The sequence below is a fragment of the Borostomias antarcticus genome (assembly GCF_949987555.1).
Source record: "Borostomias antarcticus genome assembly, chromosome: 1".
NCBI classification, from domain to species: domain Eukaryota; kingdom Metazoa; phylum Chordata; class Actinopteri; order Stomiiformes; family Stomiidae; genus Borostomias; species Borostomias antarcticus.
The window spans coordinates 19,617,526-19,636,143 of record NC_140234.1 but is presented as its reverse complement, the minus strand read 5'-3'; the positions used below and the strand labels follow the sequence as shown (position 1 = coordinate 19,636,143).

Genomic DNA, 18,618 nt, shown 5'->3' with positions numbered 1-18,618 from the left:
CTGAAATTGGATTTGTGGCATGTTGACTGCTCCTTCGCTCTCCTCCACACAGAGGCACAGATTTAGTGCCCTGGTCCAGCAGTGCAGACCTCTTATCAAATTTGTTGCACTTGCTTTGTATGGAAAGGGTTAGGCTATAGACTACATATTGGGTGAGGTGCTGAATACCAACCTAAAACAGTAGATGTCCCCCAAATCTTAAATCACACATGTACACATATTTAGACGTTCATGGATTAATGTGATGACAGGATTTTGCAATTAACTCTGACCAAGCCTGATGAGACCAAAGAGCATCAGTGGAGTGTTGTGTCTGGGGCAGGCCTGGGTGCCTGGTGTCCCTGGGTCTGAGGGAGGCTGACAACAGGCAGATCGATTGAGCTGTGAAGACCTGTTTACTCCAGATATGGATGTCAACGTTCATCCGTCTTCCTCTCTCGCTCTCTCTCTTGCTCTCTCTCTCTGTTATCTCTCTTTTTTTTATTTCTCTCTCTCCATCTCTTCTCTCTCTCTCTCTCACACACATTTTGTCCTTTTCTCATTCTCAGCCTTCTAAGGCGTTACCCCCCCCAGTCTGGCCCCCTCTGTTTCCCCCCTCTCTCCCCCTCCTCCCACTCATCCTCCCATCTCTGCGTCTTGTCATAGGTGTCACCATCCTTCCCGTCCGGAGTGACAGAGTGAGATCTCCTCAATCTCTCCCCGGGGGAGAGGGCTGCCATGCAGGCGCGGTGACAGCGCATCGCTTCTGCCTGCCTGAGATCTGTCATTAGGCTTTAATTGAGGCTTTATGACATCTTCTGTCAGACTCCGGTCTGCACTCCTCTGGTAGTGACATTCAGAGAGAGGGAGGGAGGGAGAGGGAGAGAGAGAGACCAACGTGGAGAATAAAAATGTATTAATCTCTATGAGAGCCACAGAGAGAAAGGGAGACGTCCTCTTTATACTGTGGGAGGGTTCACGCCATGGTCACGCCTTTTACTCATCTGGTCCCATGCATTTCCGAGCGTCTCAGTCTTATGTTGGAGAAACAGTGGCCTTGTCAAGTGCACCTCCAGGGATTTGGTAGGTTTTGACTAGACGTTTGAATGGCAGCCTGAATTGAATACGCCCATAGTTATTATCTCATTAGGAGTCATTATAACCTTTATGCCGGATTGTGTATTTGTAGGAGGCCTGTTTAAATGGCACCACTTTGGTGATTACACAGTTAAAAGGTCAGCTGTATCTGAGAAGAGCCGCGGAGAGATAGGGAGGGGGGGGGGGGGGAGGGAGAGAGGGAGGGAGGGAGAGAAAACAGGTAGCAGGGAGTGATAGAGGGGAGAAGGAGTGTTTGACCGTAAGGGATGTAAAAGACTGAGGGAAGATTGGATGTGCGAGACAGAGAGAGAGCGAGGGAGGCAGAGGTAGGAAGGGTGAAGGAGAAGAGAAAGACGGGAGGAAGGAGAGCTGGCTACAGGTAATTGAGTCCATGTTGTGTGGGCAGGCTGCCGTAATGAGATTGGGTAGACGCTGAATCTGGGGGCAGAGAGAGAGAGAGAGGGTGGAAAAGGATTAATAAGAAAGGAGGAGGAGAGACATATTAGCTGTGAAGAGGAGGCACACCCACGCGCACGCACGCACGCACACACGCACGCACACTCCGACAGATGATCTCACAGGTACTATAGCTGTCTCTGTGAGTCTCTGTGTCTCTCTCCCTCCCAGCTGTCACGACGCCATGCGAAAGAGAAACAGCTGTTCACCTGACAGAGACTCCTCTCACTGAGCATCCCGGCCAGAGAAATCTACAGTATCAGCTCTTTGGCTCACACAACAATTTCACACTTTCAGGCCATGATACTGTATGTGTGTCAAAAAACTAAAAGTGTTATCGCAAACCAAGTCTGAAATATTACACTCTTATCCGTTAGAGGAGCTAGTGGGCAATCAGCTCACATCTGCCAGCTATGACACCCAGTTGATATCCAAGAAAGGCTTTGCACGCTGGTTGCATCACCTCCCACCTAAAGCAGCATCACACATGCTGTGAGACTGTGGTGAGATTTCAGATGACTGGATGGCAGTGGGAGCTGTGGGTCTTGGTACTGGCTGGATGGCAGTGGGAGCTGTGGGTCTTGGTACTGGCTGGATGGCAGTGGGAGCTGTGGGTCTTGGTACTGGCTGGATGGCAGTGGGAGCTGTGGGTCTTGGTACTGGCTGGATGGCAGTGGGAGCTGTGGGTCTTGGTACTGGCTGGATGGCAGTGGGAGCTGTGGGTCTTGGTACTGGTCTTGGTACTGGCTTCCCGCTCGTTGGTTGTGAGACGGTGTGGGTGTGGCGCTGTTGACCCCCTCCTGCCTGCTGTTCTCTGGGGGTCTGACCCTGGTCACTCCCTGACCCCGGTCAATCCCTCCGTCACTGGCCAGGTTTCATCCTCCCTCCAGTCAGTCAGTCGCTCGCTGGTGCACACTGCACACACACACACACACACACACACACACACACACACACACACACACACACACATGCTCTGACTTGATTTAGATTACTTTTTTTGTTGCTTGATTTGAGTCCCCTTTTCCACAATTATTTACTAAATCAAGCAAAAAATGCTAAAATTATACTTATAATATCCCTTCAGTTCATTCACATGTAATACAAGCAAGATGGACGTGTTAGTTTGTATGTTTCTGTGCACCCATATGAAATGTGCACAGTTGAATGTTCTCTGTAGGTTTCTAGCTGTCACAGACAGACCGGTCTTATGAGTCGTTTCTATGGGGACTGGAGGAGACTGCGCTCGCATGGAAGCCAGACTTCCTCGCAAAAAAGTCCGTCTTCCAGGCTCTGTGCAGCGCTGCACTACAAAGATACAGAGAAACATTGTGCTCACTGTTAGTGGGGGAGAGCAAAGGATGATGAAGCGCTGTCCTGGTTGGCTTTAATCGTCTCTACTCCTCTCTTTATTAGTTTGGTCTGGTGAACACACACATATACACACACACACACACACACACACACACACACACACAAACACACACATACACACACACACACACACACACACACACACACACACTGGATGTTGGCCATTGTCCTCTGTCTGAACTCTGGACAGGAGGCTGGACTCTCCAGGTACAGTGAAGTATCACAGCCTTGTAAGAACGTTGTCGTTTCACTCTGTCTCTCTCTCTTTCTCTCTCTCTCTCTCTCTCTCTCTCTCTCTCTCTCTCTCTCTCTCTCAACCTACCAACATTGGAAGCTCTGCAGATTTCTCATAAGTATTCCACTCATAATGACAGATAAAAGAACAATGACTCAATGTTTATCTTTTTTTTTGTTTCCCTTTGTTTCCTTTAGATCTCTCTCACTCTCTCTCCTTTTCTCTCCCTCTCTCTCTCGGTTTGTAGTTGATTCTGTTTGTAGTTGATTCAGGAAGCTCTCTGTCTTATAGACATCTTCCCTCCTGACAGGTTGCCTTCACCTGCAGTCCTAATAAACAACATATTCAGGCTTCTGCTTGCGCCCAGGCTGTTTGACCCTAGCCAGACCCCCTATAGGGGGCGCACATTTGCGGGGTCACGGTGTACTGGGGCTCCAGGCTTGCGTAGGCCTCCCTCTCCCTGGTGTGTGTTGTCGTGCAGTGACTCTGGGGAGGGGGAGGACAGCCCAGATAGCTGAGGGCGTGACATGATTCCCGACGGGCTCCTCATCACGTGTACACAGTAGAGGCTGCGTTGGTGGAACCGGGGAGCTTTAGACACTTTCCTCACTCCACTCCCACCTCTAGCTCGTCCCCTGTCTCAGACCAGTCCTCAGCCTGAGACGCGGACTGAGGCCCCTGCAAAACATGTTACCGGAGGACGGGTCTGACCTCTGCTAAACACTGGACTATCACACCGGATAGACGAGGGACCCCAGTCTTGGGCATGTCCTCTCAAACAGGAAGCCTTTCATTGACTGAACCAGAGCCAGAGAGCCTCTGAAGTGCCTCTGAAAGCCCCCCCCCCTCCCCCCCTGCGAAGATGAGGGAGTTGGATGAGAGCACAAAGAAGCGTGGGGGCCTAATTACGAAACGTGGGTGTGAAACGTCTGTGAAATACCTACTTAGCTTAGACCGCTTGAGTCATATTTCTGCGTCATGTAACATTTCGATTCCTATGGGATTGCAATCAAGCTCTAATTGCTGCTTAGTCAGGGTAATTGCGGCTAGCACAGTCCAGCAAATGCCAAAAGGGAACCTCAAAACGTCCTCCAGTTGCGCCGCACAAGAGGCCAAACGCTCCGTAGACATGCTCCCCTGCTCCCTGGAGCTGTTTGAGAGACTCATATGCTAAGTCTCTCTCCCGCATTGATAAGCATAATAGCACTCAAACACAGCTAATGGAGAATTTAATTAGGTCAACAGTGGATTGATGAATGAGACACAGCTTATAATGTCTGCTAATGTACTATAATATGCTATGTGACTTGGCCTCTCAATGGCAAACCATTTACATAATCACACCATAACTGGCAAAGGTTAAAGGGGAACGCCGCTGTCATAGCAAGTTTAGCTCAAATGTCGCTTTGTCCTCAATGAAACCGATCCATACACACCAACATTTAACCGATCCGTGCAGTAGTAAGCTAGCTCCTTTTTCCTCTGTGCACGCACCCCCTTTATAATGGAGGTCTATGGGCCTCTGCTAAAATGATAAACATGCATTTTCAAGGCAGGAAGCGCAGGGTGTGATCTTACCGGTGTCATTATGCTGTCATGTGAAATATATTGCATTCTCAAACCTAATATTGAAACAAAATCTCCATTTGAGCCAGAAATATTTTGCCGAACGCACTACACCATACCTTTCGCACTGTAAACGTCCTCCGCGGTAAAGCTAGACGATTGTTTACATCCTCCTAGCCATGCCTGACACGTCAACACATGGGGATGGCGATTCATTTCACAAGGCAACATTCTACTGAGACCGGTAACGGGCTTCCTGGCGCTTCCTGCCTTGAAAATGCATGTTATAGTTTTTAGCAGAGGCCCATAGACCTCCATTATAAAGGGGGTGCGCGCACAGAGGAAAAAGGAGCTAGCTTACTACTGCACGGATCGGTTAAATGTTGGTGTATACGGATCAGTTTCATTGAGGACAAAGCGACATTTGAGCTAAACTTACTATGACAGCGGTGTTCCCCTGTAAGCCAATAAGGCTTCAATTTTGTGTGCGTGCATGTGTGTGCCGATACATGCGTGCGGGCGTGTGTGTGTGTCAGATTCATGACGTACGGTAACAGAGCTTTATTTCTTCTCTTTCTGATTGAATAACAACTTGCTAATCACTCGAACCACAGTGCTAATCAATAGTAAGTGCTGCTCTGATGACACCCCTCGCTTCTCCTCATCAGTGACCACTCCCAGGTACGCTCAAACTCCTCATCAAGGAGAGAGTTGGCAGAGAATGCACCCTGTGTGCTTTATTCACAATGGGCGGTGGTTTTCTGTCCTGGATACCCTTACGGCTTGCTCTGTGTTCCGTCTGCATCCTTGATACTGTATTTCATCACCGTGTGTGTGTGTGTGTGTGTGTGTGTGTGTGTGTGTGTGTGTGTGTGTGTGTCACCAGGGGAAGCCGACTGAAGAGGAGGATGAGGTCACCGTGGGCATGGATAGAGGCTTCATGGATGAGTTCTTTGAGCAGGTGAGATATCCCCCTCCCCCATCTTCCTTCTTATTTTGGGTTCTTCCCCCTGCTTCTCTCCTCATCCATGACAAGCTCTAACATCTACACGAGAGTCAGAACTCTCCAGACAGTGGTTCTCTGCTACAAACTATATTGTTGGTTTAGGGAGAGCAGTGGGATCAATCCTCCACTGATTCATCCCCCTCCCGGGAGTGTTGATTGGACTCATAGCTACTGTATTGATGTTGTTACTGGTGTTGAGTGGGATCGTTAAGTACTTTTTCTTTTCTTTTTTTCAAAACTCCAAACTCTTTTATCGACCCAAATACAAAACAATGCTCTTCAGCTCTGAGACCTTCCCTTGTTGTGTGTGCCTCTTATTGTATATCAGTTAAAGATCAGATGCAAGAATTGTATGTGTACAATTTGTCCATTTGAGGCGGGAACCTGCCATTAGTGCTCCCAAAAGGGGGGGGGGGTTCATTTCAGCGTTGCACCAGGGTAAATCAACCCACAGAGGTGGAGACGTACTGAGAATCATCACTCACACAGAGCAGATTGTCTTTACTGTGTGATGGGTGGCTCTCTTGTCTGTAAACTGGCTCCCTAATGACTTTTTAATGGCCCCGTTTCATAGATCTTTCCCACTGAGCTGCAACATACTACAGAGAAGCTCAGCATCGGAAAACGAATCAAAGTAGAGAAGGGTTCCCGAATGAATATACTGGAGGAAAATACAGTACTGGAGAGTCTGTTTCCTCCCCAAAAGGAGAGATAGAGAGAGAGAGAGAGAGAGAGAGAGGGAGGGAGGGAGAGATATTTTGGGAGATACGACACGATACGATAGCCTTAATTTGGTTGTCACACAGCACAGGCAGGAAAGAGTAAAATAAACATACAGGACATGGCATCATACTGTACTAAAAGAGACAATATAGAATCAAATAAATACAATAAGAACAAGTGTCTCAATCCTCTAAAACTATCTGTGCTATAATAATCGTAACTTATGAATCGTAAGTAGTAAAAAAAAATAAAGAGGATGAGAGAGATTGTGGGAGGGACGGAGAGAGATGGAGAAAGGAAGGGATGGGGAGAGAGAAAGAGAGAGAGATAGAGAAAGACAGAAAGAAAGAGAGAGAGAGAGAGAAAGAAAGACGGAGAGAGAGACATTGAGGGAGAGAGAGATGTGAAGAGAGGGAGTTATCAGGCTCTCACCCTGATGGGGTCTGTTAATTAAGGATCCAATAGAGACCCAGCAGGATATCAGTCAGAGGAGAGGCTGCTGAGTCCTTCTGGCGATGGGTCAGACCAAGCTCTGTGTGTGTGTGTGTGTGTGTGTGTGTGTGTGTGCGTGCGTGCGTGCGTGTGTGTGCGTGCGTGTGCATCTGTCCAACTGACCATATAAAATGGAGGAAATACAGGTAAAGCACTGTGGCAAAAGGGTACAGATAATCTACAGATTTTGTAAAAGTTTGCTTGTTAGTGTGTGTGCTTTGTGTGTGTGTGGGTGTGTGTGTGTGTGTGAGAGAGAGAGAAAGAGAGAGAGAGGGAGTGTGTGTGTGTGTGTGTGCGTGCGTGAGCGTGCGTGCGTGCGTGTGCGTGTGTGTGATGCTCTCTCTTCATTCCCTTCTCTGTGAAAGCCTCCTGCCTCATGTCTTCTCTGAGCTGCGACCTCGGGGAGACACTGATCTGTGACTCACTTCCAGAAACGCTGCTCCAGTGGGAGGAAGACTTTGTCCACCTCCCCGACTTTCCCACCTGCACCACACTTCAGTTCTAACAGGTTCTACCGGGCCTTGTCTCCCTGCAGGCCTAGAGACAATAATAGCTTTATTATAAATACAGATCCAATCAGCAGCTAATGATGGAGATAATCAGTGATCTAAGACCAGGGATGGAGAAGGGGAGGGGAGGAGGGATGTGATGGATGGGAGGATGATGGAGAGAAGAGGGAAGACATGGGTTCAGGAAGGAGATGGAGTGATGGCAGTGGTCGGGGGGTAGAGAGACGGTAGGTGGTGATGGAGGGAGGCAAGAAACAAGTGATACATTGGTAGATGAGGGACCAGAAGAGGCGGGTCTTTGACTGACAGGAATATGGGTGGAAATATGTGTTAGTAAAACACTAGGCGTACAGTATGTGTGCAGGTAGGGGGGATGCGGGTAGAGAGAGGAGAGAGCCAGATGTGACTTCAAGCTGTCGTCTGAACGCTGAGCAGCGCAGCGCCTGACAGAGGAGGGAGGAAGGTGACTGGCTAGAATATCCCATCTGGGACCAGGCGTGCTGCGGTCGCCAGCAGCTGTCACCAATGTCTGATCTAGAGGTCCTCTGCCCCTTCGTGACTACCCCCTCCTTACACTCCCCACATGAGCGCACACACACACACACACACACACACACACACACACACAAACACACACACACACACACACACACACACTCCCCTCTCCTCTCTTCTCCCCTCCTCTCCATGTCTCTCTCAGGCCGCGAGCCCCATGCTGTACACTATATATAGATAGATAGATAGATAGATAGATAGATAGATAGATAGATAGATAGATAGATAGATAGATAGATAGATAGATAGATAGATAGATAGATAGATAGATCAGTAGAAAATTCCTCAGGACGCTAATCTGCAGATTGAACAGGGCGTTTAAAGGTCCACGGTCTCTCTCTCTCCCCCCGCAGGTGGAGGAGATCCGAGGGTTCATTGAGTCCCTGGCTGAGAAGGTGGAGGAGGTGAAGAGGAAACACAGCGCCATCCTGGCCTCACCCAACCCAGACGAGAGTGAGTCTGTCTGCCAGCCTGTCTGTTCACACAGTAATACGTATTGTCCTTTTGGTCATCTATTTCTCTGACATCACAGTCATCAGTAGGGACGTTGTCAGAGCCAGGCCGGTCTCGTTTCTTCTCATAGATAACGTTTGGCACCATTACTGTGTAATGAATGATAAAGTTGACCACAGTGACTGGCTAATGAGCCCAAGTGTCAGAGAATGGCTGAGACAGACAGGCAGGGAGAACACAGTGCGGTCAGCGGAGCTGGAGGACAGAAGGAGGGATGATTCGAAGCTGAAGACTGATGGACATCCGTAAGTAGTAAGTAAGGACATCCGTTAAATAGTCCATACTATTGTTTCCCAGAAGACCTTGCTCTACAGTCAGCCACTCTTCAACAAAGGCATGTCCCTCCAGCCTTTCAAATTCCTCATTGTGTTCTGCTATTCCCTTCTTCTCACGACTTCTTCTCTTCATTCTCTCTCTCTCTCTCTCTCTCTGTCTCTCTCTCTCTCTCTATCTCTCTCGCCCCCACCCCTTGTTCCTGCCACACAGAACATTGATGCCGCCCCCCACCAGTCACACAGGGATGTAACTCACACCAGTAATCTGCCCCCTCCCCACCCACCTTCCCATCTCGAACCGCATCGATCCGCTTCCAGCAACAGCACATCTGACGAGCCCTTTTAACTAGCCAGGGTGGGATTGCAGCTTTCAGCTGTGTTTAAGATTAAGCCCTGCTCGATTGGCTGTTTCCGCCGTGCCTGTGATCAATGCTGCGAGGTGCACATGAGTCCGGCCTCATGTTAATGTCAGGGTCGTTCATTATGTGGAGGCTAGTGTGTTCCTGCAGCCCAGGTGGGCTCTGGTACAGACTAATGTCATCTGGTGTACGGCAAAGGGGCGACACGCAGAGCACTGATTAGAGTGCGTGTGTTCATATGTGTGTGTGGGGGGGGGGGGGGGGGGGGGGTGAGAGAGAGACAGAGACGCTGGGATATCGTTCTGGTAATGCTCTATTGTTCATTCAACAGAGAGGAGCCTTGAAGAGAATGAGAATGAAGATGAGATGAGAGAAGGAAGATCAGAGCTCTCAGTTGTTCTGCTGTGTCCTGGAATCTCTCTCTGTTTCCACCTACTGCCTAATAGGCACCTGAGGAGGTTTTTTTTTATGGCCTCCCTTATTCTCCTCCTCTCAAACTGGGGCTTAACCGCGTGGTTTCTTCCAGAGTGTGAGAGAGAGATGGTTGATTAGATTCATGCATTGTAGGAGACAGGTGGGGCTTAGTAACTTGACTAACTAGACACACATGCACACACACACACACACACACACACACACACACACACACACACACACACACACACACACACACACACAGATACACACATTAAGGGCCTTGTTTTACAGTGTGACACTAAGCCTGCAGTTTCTGGCATTTTGATAATCGCATCACGCTCCCATCCACCACCCACCTGCCCTCAACACCCTGTCCTCCCCCACTCTCTCTCCTTCCTCTTCCTCTCTCTCTCCACCCCCCTCTTATTCCCCTCCCTCTTGCTCTCAACCCTCTCATTCTTCTCTCCTCCCTGCATGGGCTATGTATCCACAAATGCCGTGTGTTCTGGTATTTTCCAGAGGGATTATTTAAACCCACACACAGCTGTACGTCACCTGCTCTACCGAATGCGCGCATAATAAGCACACACTCTCGCGCGCACACACACACGGACACACACACACACCCACACACACACACACACACACACACACTCTGCCTAGTGTATCACTCACCACCCCCACTAATATAATATCCCTTGTCCTCACATTTCGCACCACCTACTGTAATATCATCATCCCTTGTAGAAAGCTGCCTCCCTTTTGCATAAGGTGTGTGCGTGCGTGCGTGTGTGCAGTGTAATGAGGATAGATTCGGCAATAACGATCACACTGTAATGTGTATTGACCATGTTTGTTTTGATGGTGACATCACTCTCCATACAGAATAAGCGCTAAAAGTAATTGAAAGTCACATACAAAAATGCTATCAGATTCTTTATAATAATGGCTAGCGATGAGATATTGAATAGAATGAAGAGGAGGCCGACCGTGCAGCGGGCATGTAATGTGTCTGCTTGGCTGCCATTCCGTTCGCTAGCATAGGAGGCCATTCATTTGCTCTATGAGGTCTATGACACATCCCATAGTGGCAGGTCAAAGTTCAACAATAGCTCCTTGTCCTCCAACAGCAACATCCCTTCTTGAGCCTCGCCGGTCTTTGAGAAGACCCTTGTCTCGGTAATGGCCTGAGAGCTGCCAGAGGGATCAACGGATATCCAGATAGCCCCTCCCAAGAAACATAGGAACTACAAGTGGAAGTGCAAGTGGAGGTACAGGTTTGTAGGAGGGACAACGTGGCTGTCTGTCTTTCCTTAAAAAAGGCCCTTAAGTGGCATCCAAATTGTAAGCCATGCTTCTTGAACACTTCGTCGCTCCGTTTTTTTTCGGTGAGGTTATCTAACCAGAGCTGTGTTCAACTTGGAAGATGCGCTCTGGTCCTATTGTCTAGTTGTAGTGAATAGGGGTGAGGACTGAGCGCTCTGTGTGAGGTGTGTCATGCTGTCTGGAGTGCTCTTCACGTACAGTAAGGTGTAATGTCTCACTGCAGGGAGTCTCAGACCAGAACAAAGCTCTAAGACAGACGCTCCACTGTGGGCTCTCCCACCCCACGCACTTCAGAAGATTGGAAGCGTCATTGCGGAGATCCGTCCGTGTGATCGTCCTTGTTTTAGTCATACGTTAATTTCCCTCGCTCCTCTTCGTCGGCTTTTGTCTTTAATTTGCCACGCGTCGTTCGTTTCCCCTCCGTCGCCTCTGAGGGTGGCGTTCCTCTGACTCACAGACACCCTTTCTTTGTGAAAATGCTCCCTTTAATTGCAGGCTGGAGTGTTACTATTTCTATTGGTGTGCTCTCAGCAGGGCCGTGTCTCTGTGGGTGCACTCTCTCTCTCTCTCTCCCTCTCTCTCTCTCTCTCTCTCTCTCTCTCCCTCCCTCTCTCTCTCTCTCTCTCTCTCTCTCTCCCTCTCTCTCTCTCTCTCTCTCTCTCCCTCTCTCTCTCTCTCTCTCCCTCTCTCTCCCTCTCTCAGCCTGCCGCTCTCATCTTGAGTCCCTGACTGCTCCTCCTCACACAAGGTTTTCGAATGGTATGTGGACTTTGGCAATCCATTTTATTGTCGCTATGTTGTCAGGTGTCATTTAGTTGAGAGCCTGCTGTCTGACCCCTGCGAGGCGCTGGTCACGATCGAGGCCCTCGGCAGGAAGGCTGAATGGTTGCAGTATCTGCTTCTGGGTACATGACATCCATTCCTTTCTAGACACCCCTCTTTTTTCCCTCTCTCCCTTCCTTTTCTCTCGTCTTTTCTCTCGTAATGCCGGGGCTGAGAGGTGTCATGGCCGGTCGCGAGAGGGAACATCCTTATCGATGCAGAGCCAGTCGGGCGCCGACCAGTTAATACCCCGGGACCAATGAGGTTCTTAACTGGGGAGGTTTAGATGAAACTGTCAGAACAGGGCAGAAATGAGAGGGTGAATTAAGGATGAGCTTAGCTGATGATAGTGCACAGACTTGTCTTGAACTTGTATTTTGGGCCATGTCATCCATGTGTGTGTGTGTGTCTGTGTGTGTGTGTGTGTGTGTGTGTGTGTGTGTGTGTGTGTGTGTGTGTGTGTGTGTGTGCGTGTGTGCGAACGTTTCTGTGTGTATGTCTATGTCCTTGTGAGTTAGTCATTGGATGAGTGTATTGTTTGTATTGCGAGGTGCACAGCTTGCACTGGCCATCCCCCACAGCAGTTACCTGGACGTCAAGTCAGACAGGCAAACAGAGCACAGCCAATGGATTAGAGAGAGAGAGAGAGAGAGAGAGAGGAGTATGGAGCTAGACGGACAGTGACGTAGGACGAAGGAAGAAAGTGAGCAGAGGGATGCCAGAGGGATGCAGATAAGAGCTGGGGATGACAGTGATTGACTCTCCATAGTGGCAGAGTGGTGGAGATTGACCTCACGTCGTCCTCAGACAAACTGTCCAGCGGAGCTTCCAGGCTTACTGTAGGGTCATATTGTGACAGTGGCTCTGTGTCGCTGGATCACACACACACACACACACACACCTCCCAGACCCTTTTCATCAGTGGCAGGGGCCGGCTGCTCGTTGAACTGCGTCAGATGGAATCTTCTGGATGGAATTCATCACGCTGGAATGACACAAACTCAACCCAAAACCTGAAACCCAACGTATTCTGTTCCTATAGCGATAGCGTAAGTCTTTTATCACACACGGTTCCGGGGCAATGGCTACAGTCAGTACCTCTTAAGTTCTCTCCCCCTCCCCCCTACTGTACTTCGCTCTCTGCACTCCCCTCGTTCCACCTCCCCACACGTCCCCCTCCCCTATCTCCCTGGCGCCCCCCCCCCCCCCCCCCCCCCTCTCGCACTGGAGTAATCTGACTCTGAAGGGAAGAATAAGCAGCACACGTCTCCATAGCAACACTGTCTTAATGATGCCAACAGGCAGTGCCTGAACATTTCTCCCTCCAGAAGACAGTAGTGGAACCGCTCGGCGAAAGTCTGAATTGGTCATCGCCCAATTATTGGTCTCTCCCCATCGTTCCACCTACGAGGACGCACGGCGACGCCGGTGAATAGAGGTCATCGCTGGATACATTGTCTGTTTCTTCCTCTTTGTTTTCAGATAGAGGCGACTGGTTGGATTCCTCTCTGTTGAGCACGGTGCGTCTAGCCGGGACTGAGAAAAGTTGAGCACGCACACACACACACAAACACACACACACACACACAATGGTCAGTCATTAGCAGCTCACTCACTCTGAGCTGCTCGCCCTTGGTCTCTGGTGCCACTGATCTCATAGACCAGGAAGTAAAAGAAAGGTTGCTATGGTTACAGTGAACTTTTCTTTCACCTGACACAAAACCACAGATAGACGCACACACACACACACACACACGGACCTCTCCAACCCAGAGCCAGCTCTGCACAGCAGAATTTAATTAACTATGTATTACCAAGTTTCCATACTTCTCTCATAACCACGCAACCCTGCTTTGGTGTTTCAGTTTGGCCTCAAAGGCAAACATTATGACTCATCCTCGTCTCCTGAAGCACTCTCCATCATGCTCTCTTTTAACCATTCCTTATTTACAGTCAGCAGATCCAGTCTTTTAACCATTCCTTATTTACAGTCAGCAGATCCAGTCTTTTAACCATTCCTTATTTACAGTCAGAAGCTCCAGTTTGCTCCGACTACTCTGCATCTCCTCCGAGGGTTGTGTTGCTTCTCATTATTATTTGATTTCCCTTATCTCCGTTGAGAAGTGTGTGTGTGTGTGTTGTGTGTGTTGTGCGTGTGTGTCTATACAGTATGTCTTCCAAAATCTCTGCAAAGCAGTTTAAATCATTCCAGGGAGCTAACATAATTTGTGTTACAGTATGTGATTAGAAAGTGAATTTGTTTCAACAGTTGTTCAATAACACAATAGACCCGTCCTAGGGGAACTCACATCCTCATCCAGCCCAAATTGTGCATTATGGTACAGTCTTCAATGAACAACAGACAGTTTGCATGTTTGTAGTCATGGATAATAAATATCATTCTGGACCCATGGGGGGGGGCGGGGCTTTATTCGAGCCACACAGTGGGACACACAACACGCACGTTAGGGAGTGGTGGAACAGTAGCACACGACACACACACATCTTTTTTTAGTGGTCGCCAGTGTTCCTTGCATTTACAGTAACTCATCCAAGCCGTCGTCCTCCAGGGACAGCCTGTAGCAATGGGCAGCCAAGTCCAAGTTCTCAGTCCAAAATCCTGGTCAGGGACCGGTCTGAAGACCATCTGTTCTTCTTTTCGCATCGGGTTCTTTGGGAGGAAACCCTTGCGGACACGGGGATAACATACAAACTCCTGGAGACCTCCTTGCTGTGAAGCGACAGTGCTTGCTACTTCGCCACCATGCCGCATGTGAACGTAGTAGCTAGTACAGTACTGCGATTTGTGTGATTTTGGGGCTGCGCTACCTCCTGAGCTACGTGCCTCCAGATGTGGGATAGTGTTGCTGCTAAGCAGATTACAGGCTTACATTCTGCTGTCCTGATCTGTGTGAGATACCTCAAATAAACCAGTTAAGGCTGTAGGCTACACCCACAGTCCAGAGGATCTGAACCCCTCACTGTTGACGTTACAAGGTCTCGGCTTGTTAACATACTGTACAGTATGTAGGAAGAACGAGGATAGTACTTATAAGCAAATCCTAAAAGTACTAAATAAAAAGCCAAGGGATTATCATCACCGTAACATCCTGAAAAAATAGAATTTCAGAATTTTGATAACTTATTCTGATGCATGCCTGACATTTCAAATAATGCATTATCTCACCCCCTCCTGTAGAGGATGTCTGGCCTCTCCTGGCAGTGGTGGTACCGGTAGGACTAGAGCATCTACTAGGGGTGACTCGGTACCACAGTTCAGAAAGACAGTCAATCTGCTTTCTCGGTTAAAGTAGTGGGGAAGTGGAATTCCTTTTCCACAGACATTAGAAACTCAGGAAGCATTACAGTGTTTAAAACCAGCCTCAAGCTTTGGCTTAAGTCAGCACAAATACGGTACGTCACCACCAATGATTTTCTTGTATTTATTGTATATATGTATATATATATATATATGGTAAATGGACTGCACTTTTATCCAAAGTGCTTTACAATTAAGGCCTTTCATTCACCCATGTCCAGACATATACACACACCAATGGCGGTAGCTGCCATGCAAGGTGCTAGCCTGCTGATTGGGAGCAATTTGGTTCAGTGTCTTACCCAAGGACACTTTGACATGTCGTCAGGAGGAGCCGGGATGCAAACCGCCAACCCTACGTTCATTGGACGACCCGCTCTACCTCCTGAGCTGTAGCCGCCGCTAATATATATAATATATATATATATACACATTCTTATTTTAAATATTTCACATTGATGGACTTTTATACATTCTGCTGTTCTGTGGTTGTCATTTGTGGACCTGCCTAGTGCTGACAGATTTATATTAGCTGCTATCTAACTCTGGTGCAATTACTTTTTAATTGTAGCCCCAGGGAGAGTGTGTGTGTGTTTCTTTGGGGGGGAAAAGGGGCAAGCGCAAGTTGTGTTGATGAATTTGAATATATTAAGACTACCAACAGCAGACTAAAATTGAAACGACAGGTTTACCAAAGAATATTGTTATTTAAATGATAAAAGGTGTTCTTAACAGGACCACTGAGGGGACACAAATATATGCTCTGTCAGGCAAGGTCTGCACACACACACACACACACACACACACACACTCACACACACACACACAAGTGCAATGATACAATATACATATCTCATGGCCTCAGCACTAAGCTGAAGTCTAATGAGAGACAGTCTCTCTGCGGCTTTCTCTACAGAGTAACACTCTGACAATCAAGCCGCCTCTATTTCTGCCTTTGAAATGTCACACTGATGAGAGAGACTCTGAGTGTGTGTGTGTGTGTGTGTTTTAACTGAAGTTTCTTATTAAATTGAAGGCTATTCTCAGAGGGCCCCCTGCCTGACAGGTGCTCCAAAGCAGTGTGCTCCTGGTGCCTAGTTTATCTCTTCCTGCATGGCCTCGGTTAATTGTTGTGTTTTAAATTCATGCTATTCTCAGACTAACACATGGAGACGCATACACTCAGCTGTTATGTCTGCAGGACTCTTCTCACAGTTGACTGCGTCTCTATAGTCTACATGAGGGTACACTCAACAAAGACAGGGCAGGCACATACTGTCCACTTCACACACACACACACTGACACACACCGCTCAGCTCTCCTCACCTCTCTGACTCTCTTCTCTCCTGTCCCCCTTCCAGTAGTTCTGTGTACAGACGAAAAACGACGTCAACCTTTCGGGGGTTCCCGTTTAGCTCTGTGTTTCAGATGTGTTTCCTTTGCCGGCTAATTATTCCTGTCCTCTCTCCTCGTCTCTTCTCTTCCGCCTCAGAGACCAAGGCGGAGCTGGAGGACCTGATGGCAGACATTAAGAAGTTGGCCAACAAAGTGCGCTCCAAGCTAAAGAGTGAGTGAGTTCCTCTTCATCTCTGACTGGTGAAAAAACCTTTCTCTCCAGGTCTGTGGTTGTCAGTGAATGTGGACAAAACAGAAGCTGTTGGCGTTTTGAGTTTTGTCGGGTGGAGATTTTAAAGTACGGATACTACAGTCTGATTTCATTCCTACTGCCCAATGTGAGCAACGCTGTATGGCGTTAGGTATAACTCTTTTTCTCTGAGAGAGCGAGAGTTAGTTTGAAGGAATTACAGCACAGTGTTTGTCAGGTAACAGACAACCCAATTTACATAGGAGGATTCTCCTCTCCTGTGGGCACAGGGGATTAGTGTCACTCGCTCCAGAGGTGGTGGCTGTGAGGGATTCATACGCACACACACATTCAGGATGATACTTTAACACACACACACACACACACACTTTCATTTACATACAGTGTATGAACATGGAGGATGTGTGTGTGATGTTGAGAATGGTGGTGGATCATACAACTGTGAGATGTGTGAATTTAATTATGCTTCACTGCTCCACTGTTATTCATCATTTTGTGTGCGTGTGTGTGTGTGTGTGTGAGTGAGTGTGTGTGTGTGCAAGCTTGCACACTCCTGCTTCTGTAACAGAAAGCCCTGTAATGGTGTCACAGTCTCATTCCCCCCAAAAGGCTATTTTCTCTATTACTCTCTTGTCTCCTCTCCCCCTCTCTATCTCTGCTTCTCTCAGTAAAACATGATTTATCTCTCTTATCCTGATGCTTTCTGTGTGGATGCTTGTTGGTTCTTGACAGTGTAATAAAAAGACTCCCCTATCTATCACCTCCCTTCATCCCCTACCAGGGACATCACACACACCCTGTCCCTGGCTGCAACATGCATATTCCTTCTGAGGAGCTGGAGGCCTCAAGCCCCTATCATTGTCCCTGGCTCTCCTGCTGCTGTCCTGGCCAGGCTTCCCTTTAAAAAGAGGTATTTGTATCTCAACGGGATTTGTCCTGGTTAAATAAAGGCTAAATAAATAAATAGAAAAGCGCCACTGCAGACGCAGTAGTATGCCCGTTTTATTTTTACGTTGATAAAGACGACTTAACTCAAAAGTCTCTTCATCGCCACCCATGTCAGAACCGCCGGCAAGTCAAACCGGCGGAATATACCGACCTCCTCCTGTCGTCGCTTCAACGCTAGCTACCAGCTCTCTCCCACTCCGAGGCTGGCAGGTCGAGCGGAACAGGCCCTGCATCTCAGACCGTCGCCGCTGTCACTCCAACTCGCGTCAGCCGGCGCCGTGGGTGACCGTTGTCATGACGGCCCAGGCCCCTCGTCACGCGTGCCTCTGTAGGTTGGACGACCACGACCTCGTACCTGCACGACAGCATCGCGGGACGCAACTTTGGAACCCGTCAGATGGTCACTTGGAGACCCTTTAGACCCAATAGAGGCGTGTCCTTACAGCGCTGTTGATGGATTCGTTGCTGGAGTTGGAGGTTACAGACTCAGTCACAGAGAAGCAGATCACTTCTTTCCCCGCCTTTTCTCTCTACATATCCCCACCACCATGGTCCCGTAGCTTCATATCTACATGTCTCTGCTTCATCTAGAGTGGGTCTGTAGAGTATAGATGGAATATAAATGTAAATATGCTGCTTGATGCGTCAATGCATAATTCTTGTAACTTGCTTGAAATGGAATCCTCATTCACTCGGTGTAATTTATGCCATTAAGGTTGGGAGTGCTGCCGTTGTAATGGTGTTGGCAGGTGGGTAAGAGCCTTGAGGAAAATAGTTGGTAAAATGTTCCTTTCAGGACACAAAAAAAAAAAAGGATTTGTACCCAGTAAGAGACAGAGGCAGTGTAATCCAGACCTTCCTTGTAAGATGTTCATATCTTGTTAGTCCTCTCCTTTCTGTTGTGTGACATGGCTGGTGAGGTACTGTGCTTGATTTGTTAAGGTGTGTTTGGTTTGTTAAGGTGTGTTTGGTTTTTTAACATGTGTTTGGTTTGTTACAGTGTGTTTTGTTTGTTAAAATGTGCTTGGTTTGTTAAGGT

The 18,618-nt window shown here is 48.3% G+C and overlaps 1 protein-coding gene across 6 annotated transcripts in view; it reads left to right on the top strand.

The window, feature by feature from the left end:
• stx1a (syntaxin 1A (brain)) overlaps nt 1-18,618 on the top strand; it is a 39,991-nt gene that overhangs the window by 4,371 nt on the left and 17,002 nt on the right. For 5 of the 6 annotated variants that reach the window (XR_014630623.1, XM_084444024.1, XM_084444025.1 and 2 more), the window contains exons 2-4: nt 5,595-5,669; nt 8,347-8,446; nt 16,518-16,592. Coding sequence is in view for 5 of the 6 variants with exons in the window: in XM_084444024.1 (XP_084300150.1) it covers nt 5,595-5,669; nt 8,347-8,446; nt 16,518-16,592 (250 nt within the window). In the remaining variant the exon portion in view is untranslated. Of the gene's footprint in view, nt 1-5,594; nt 5,670-8,346; nt 8,447-10,733; nt 10,835-16,517; nt 16,593-18,618 lie in introns of those variants that run through there. The other variant, XM_084444026.1, reaches the window with a different exon arrangement.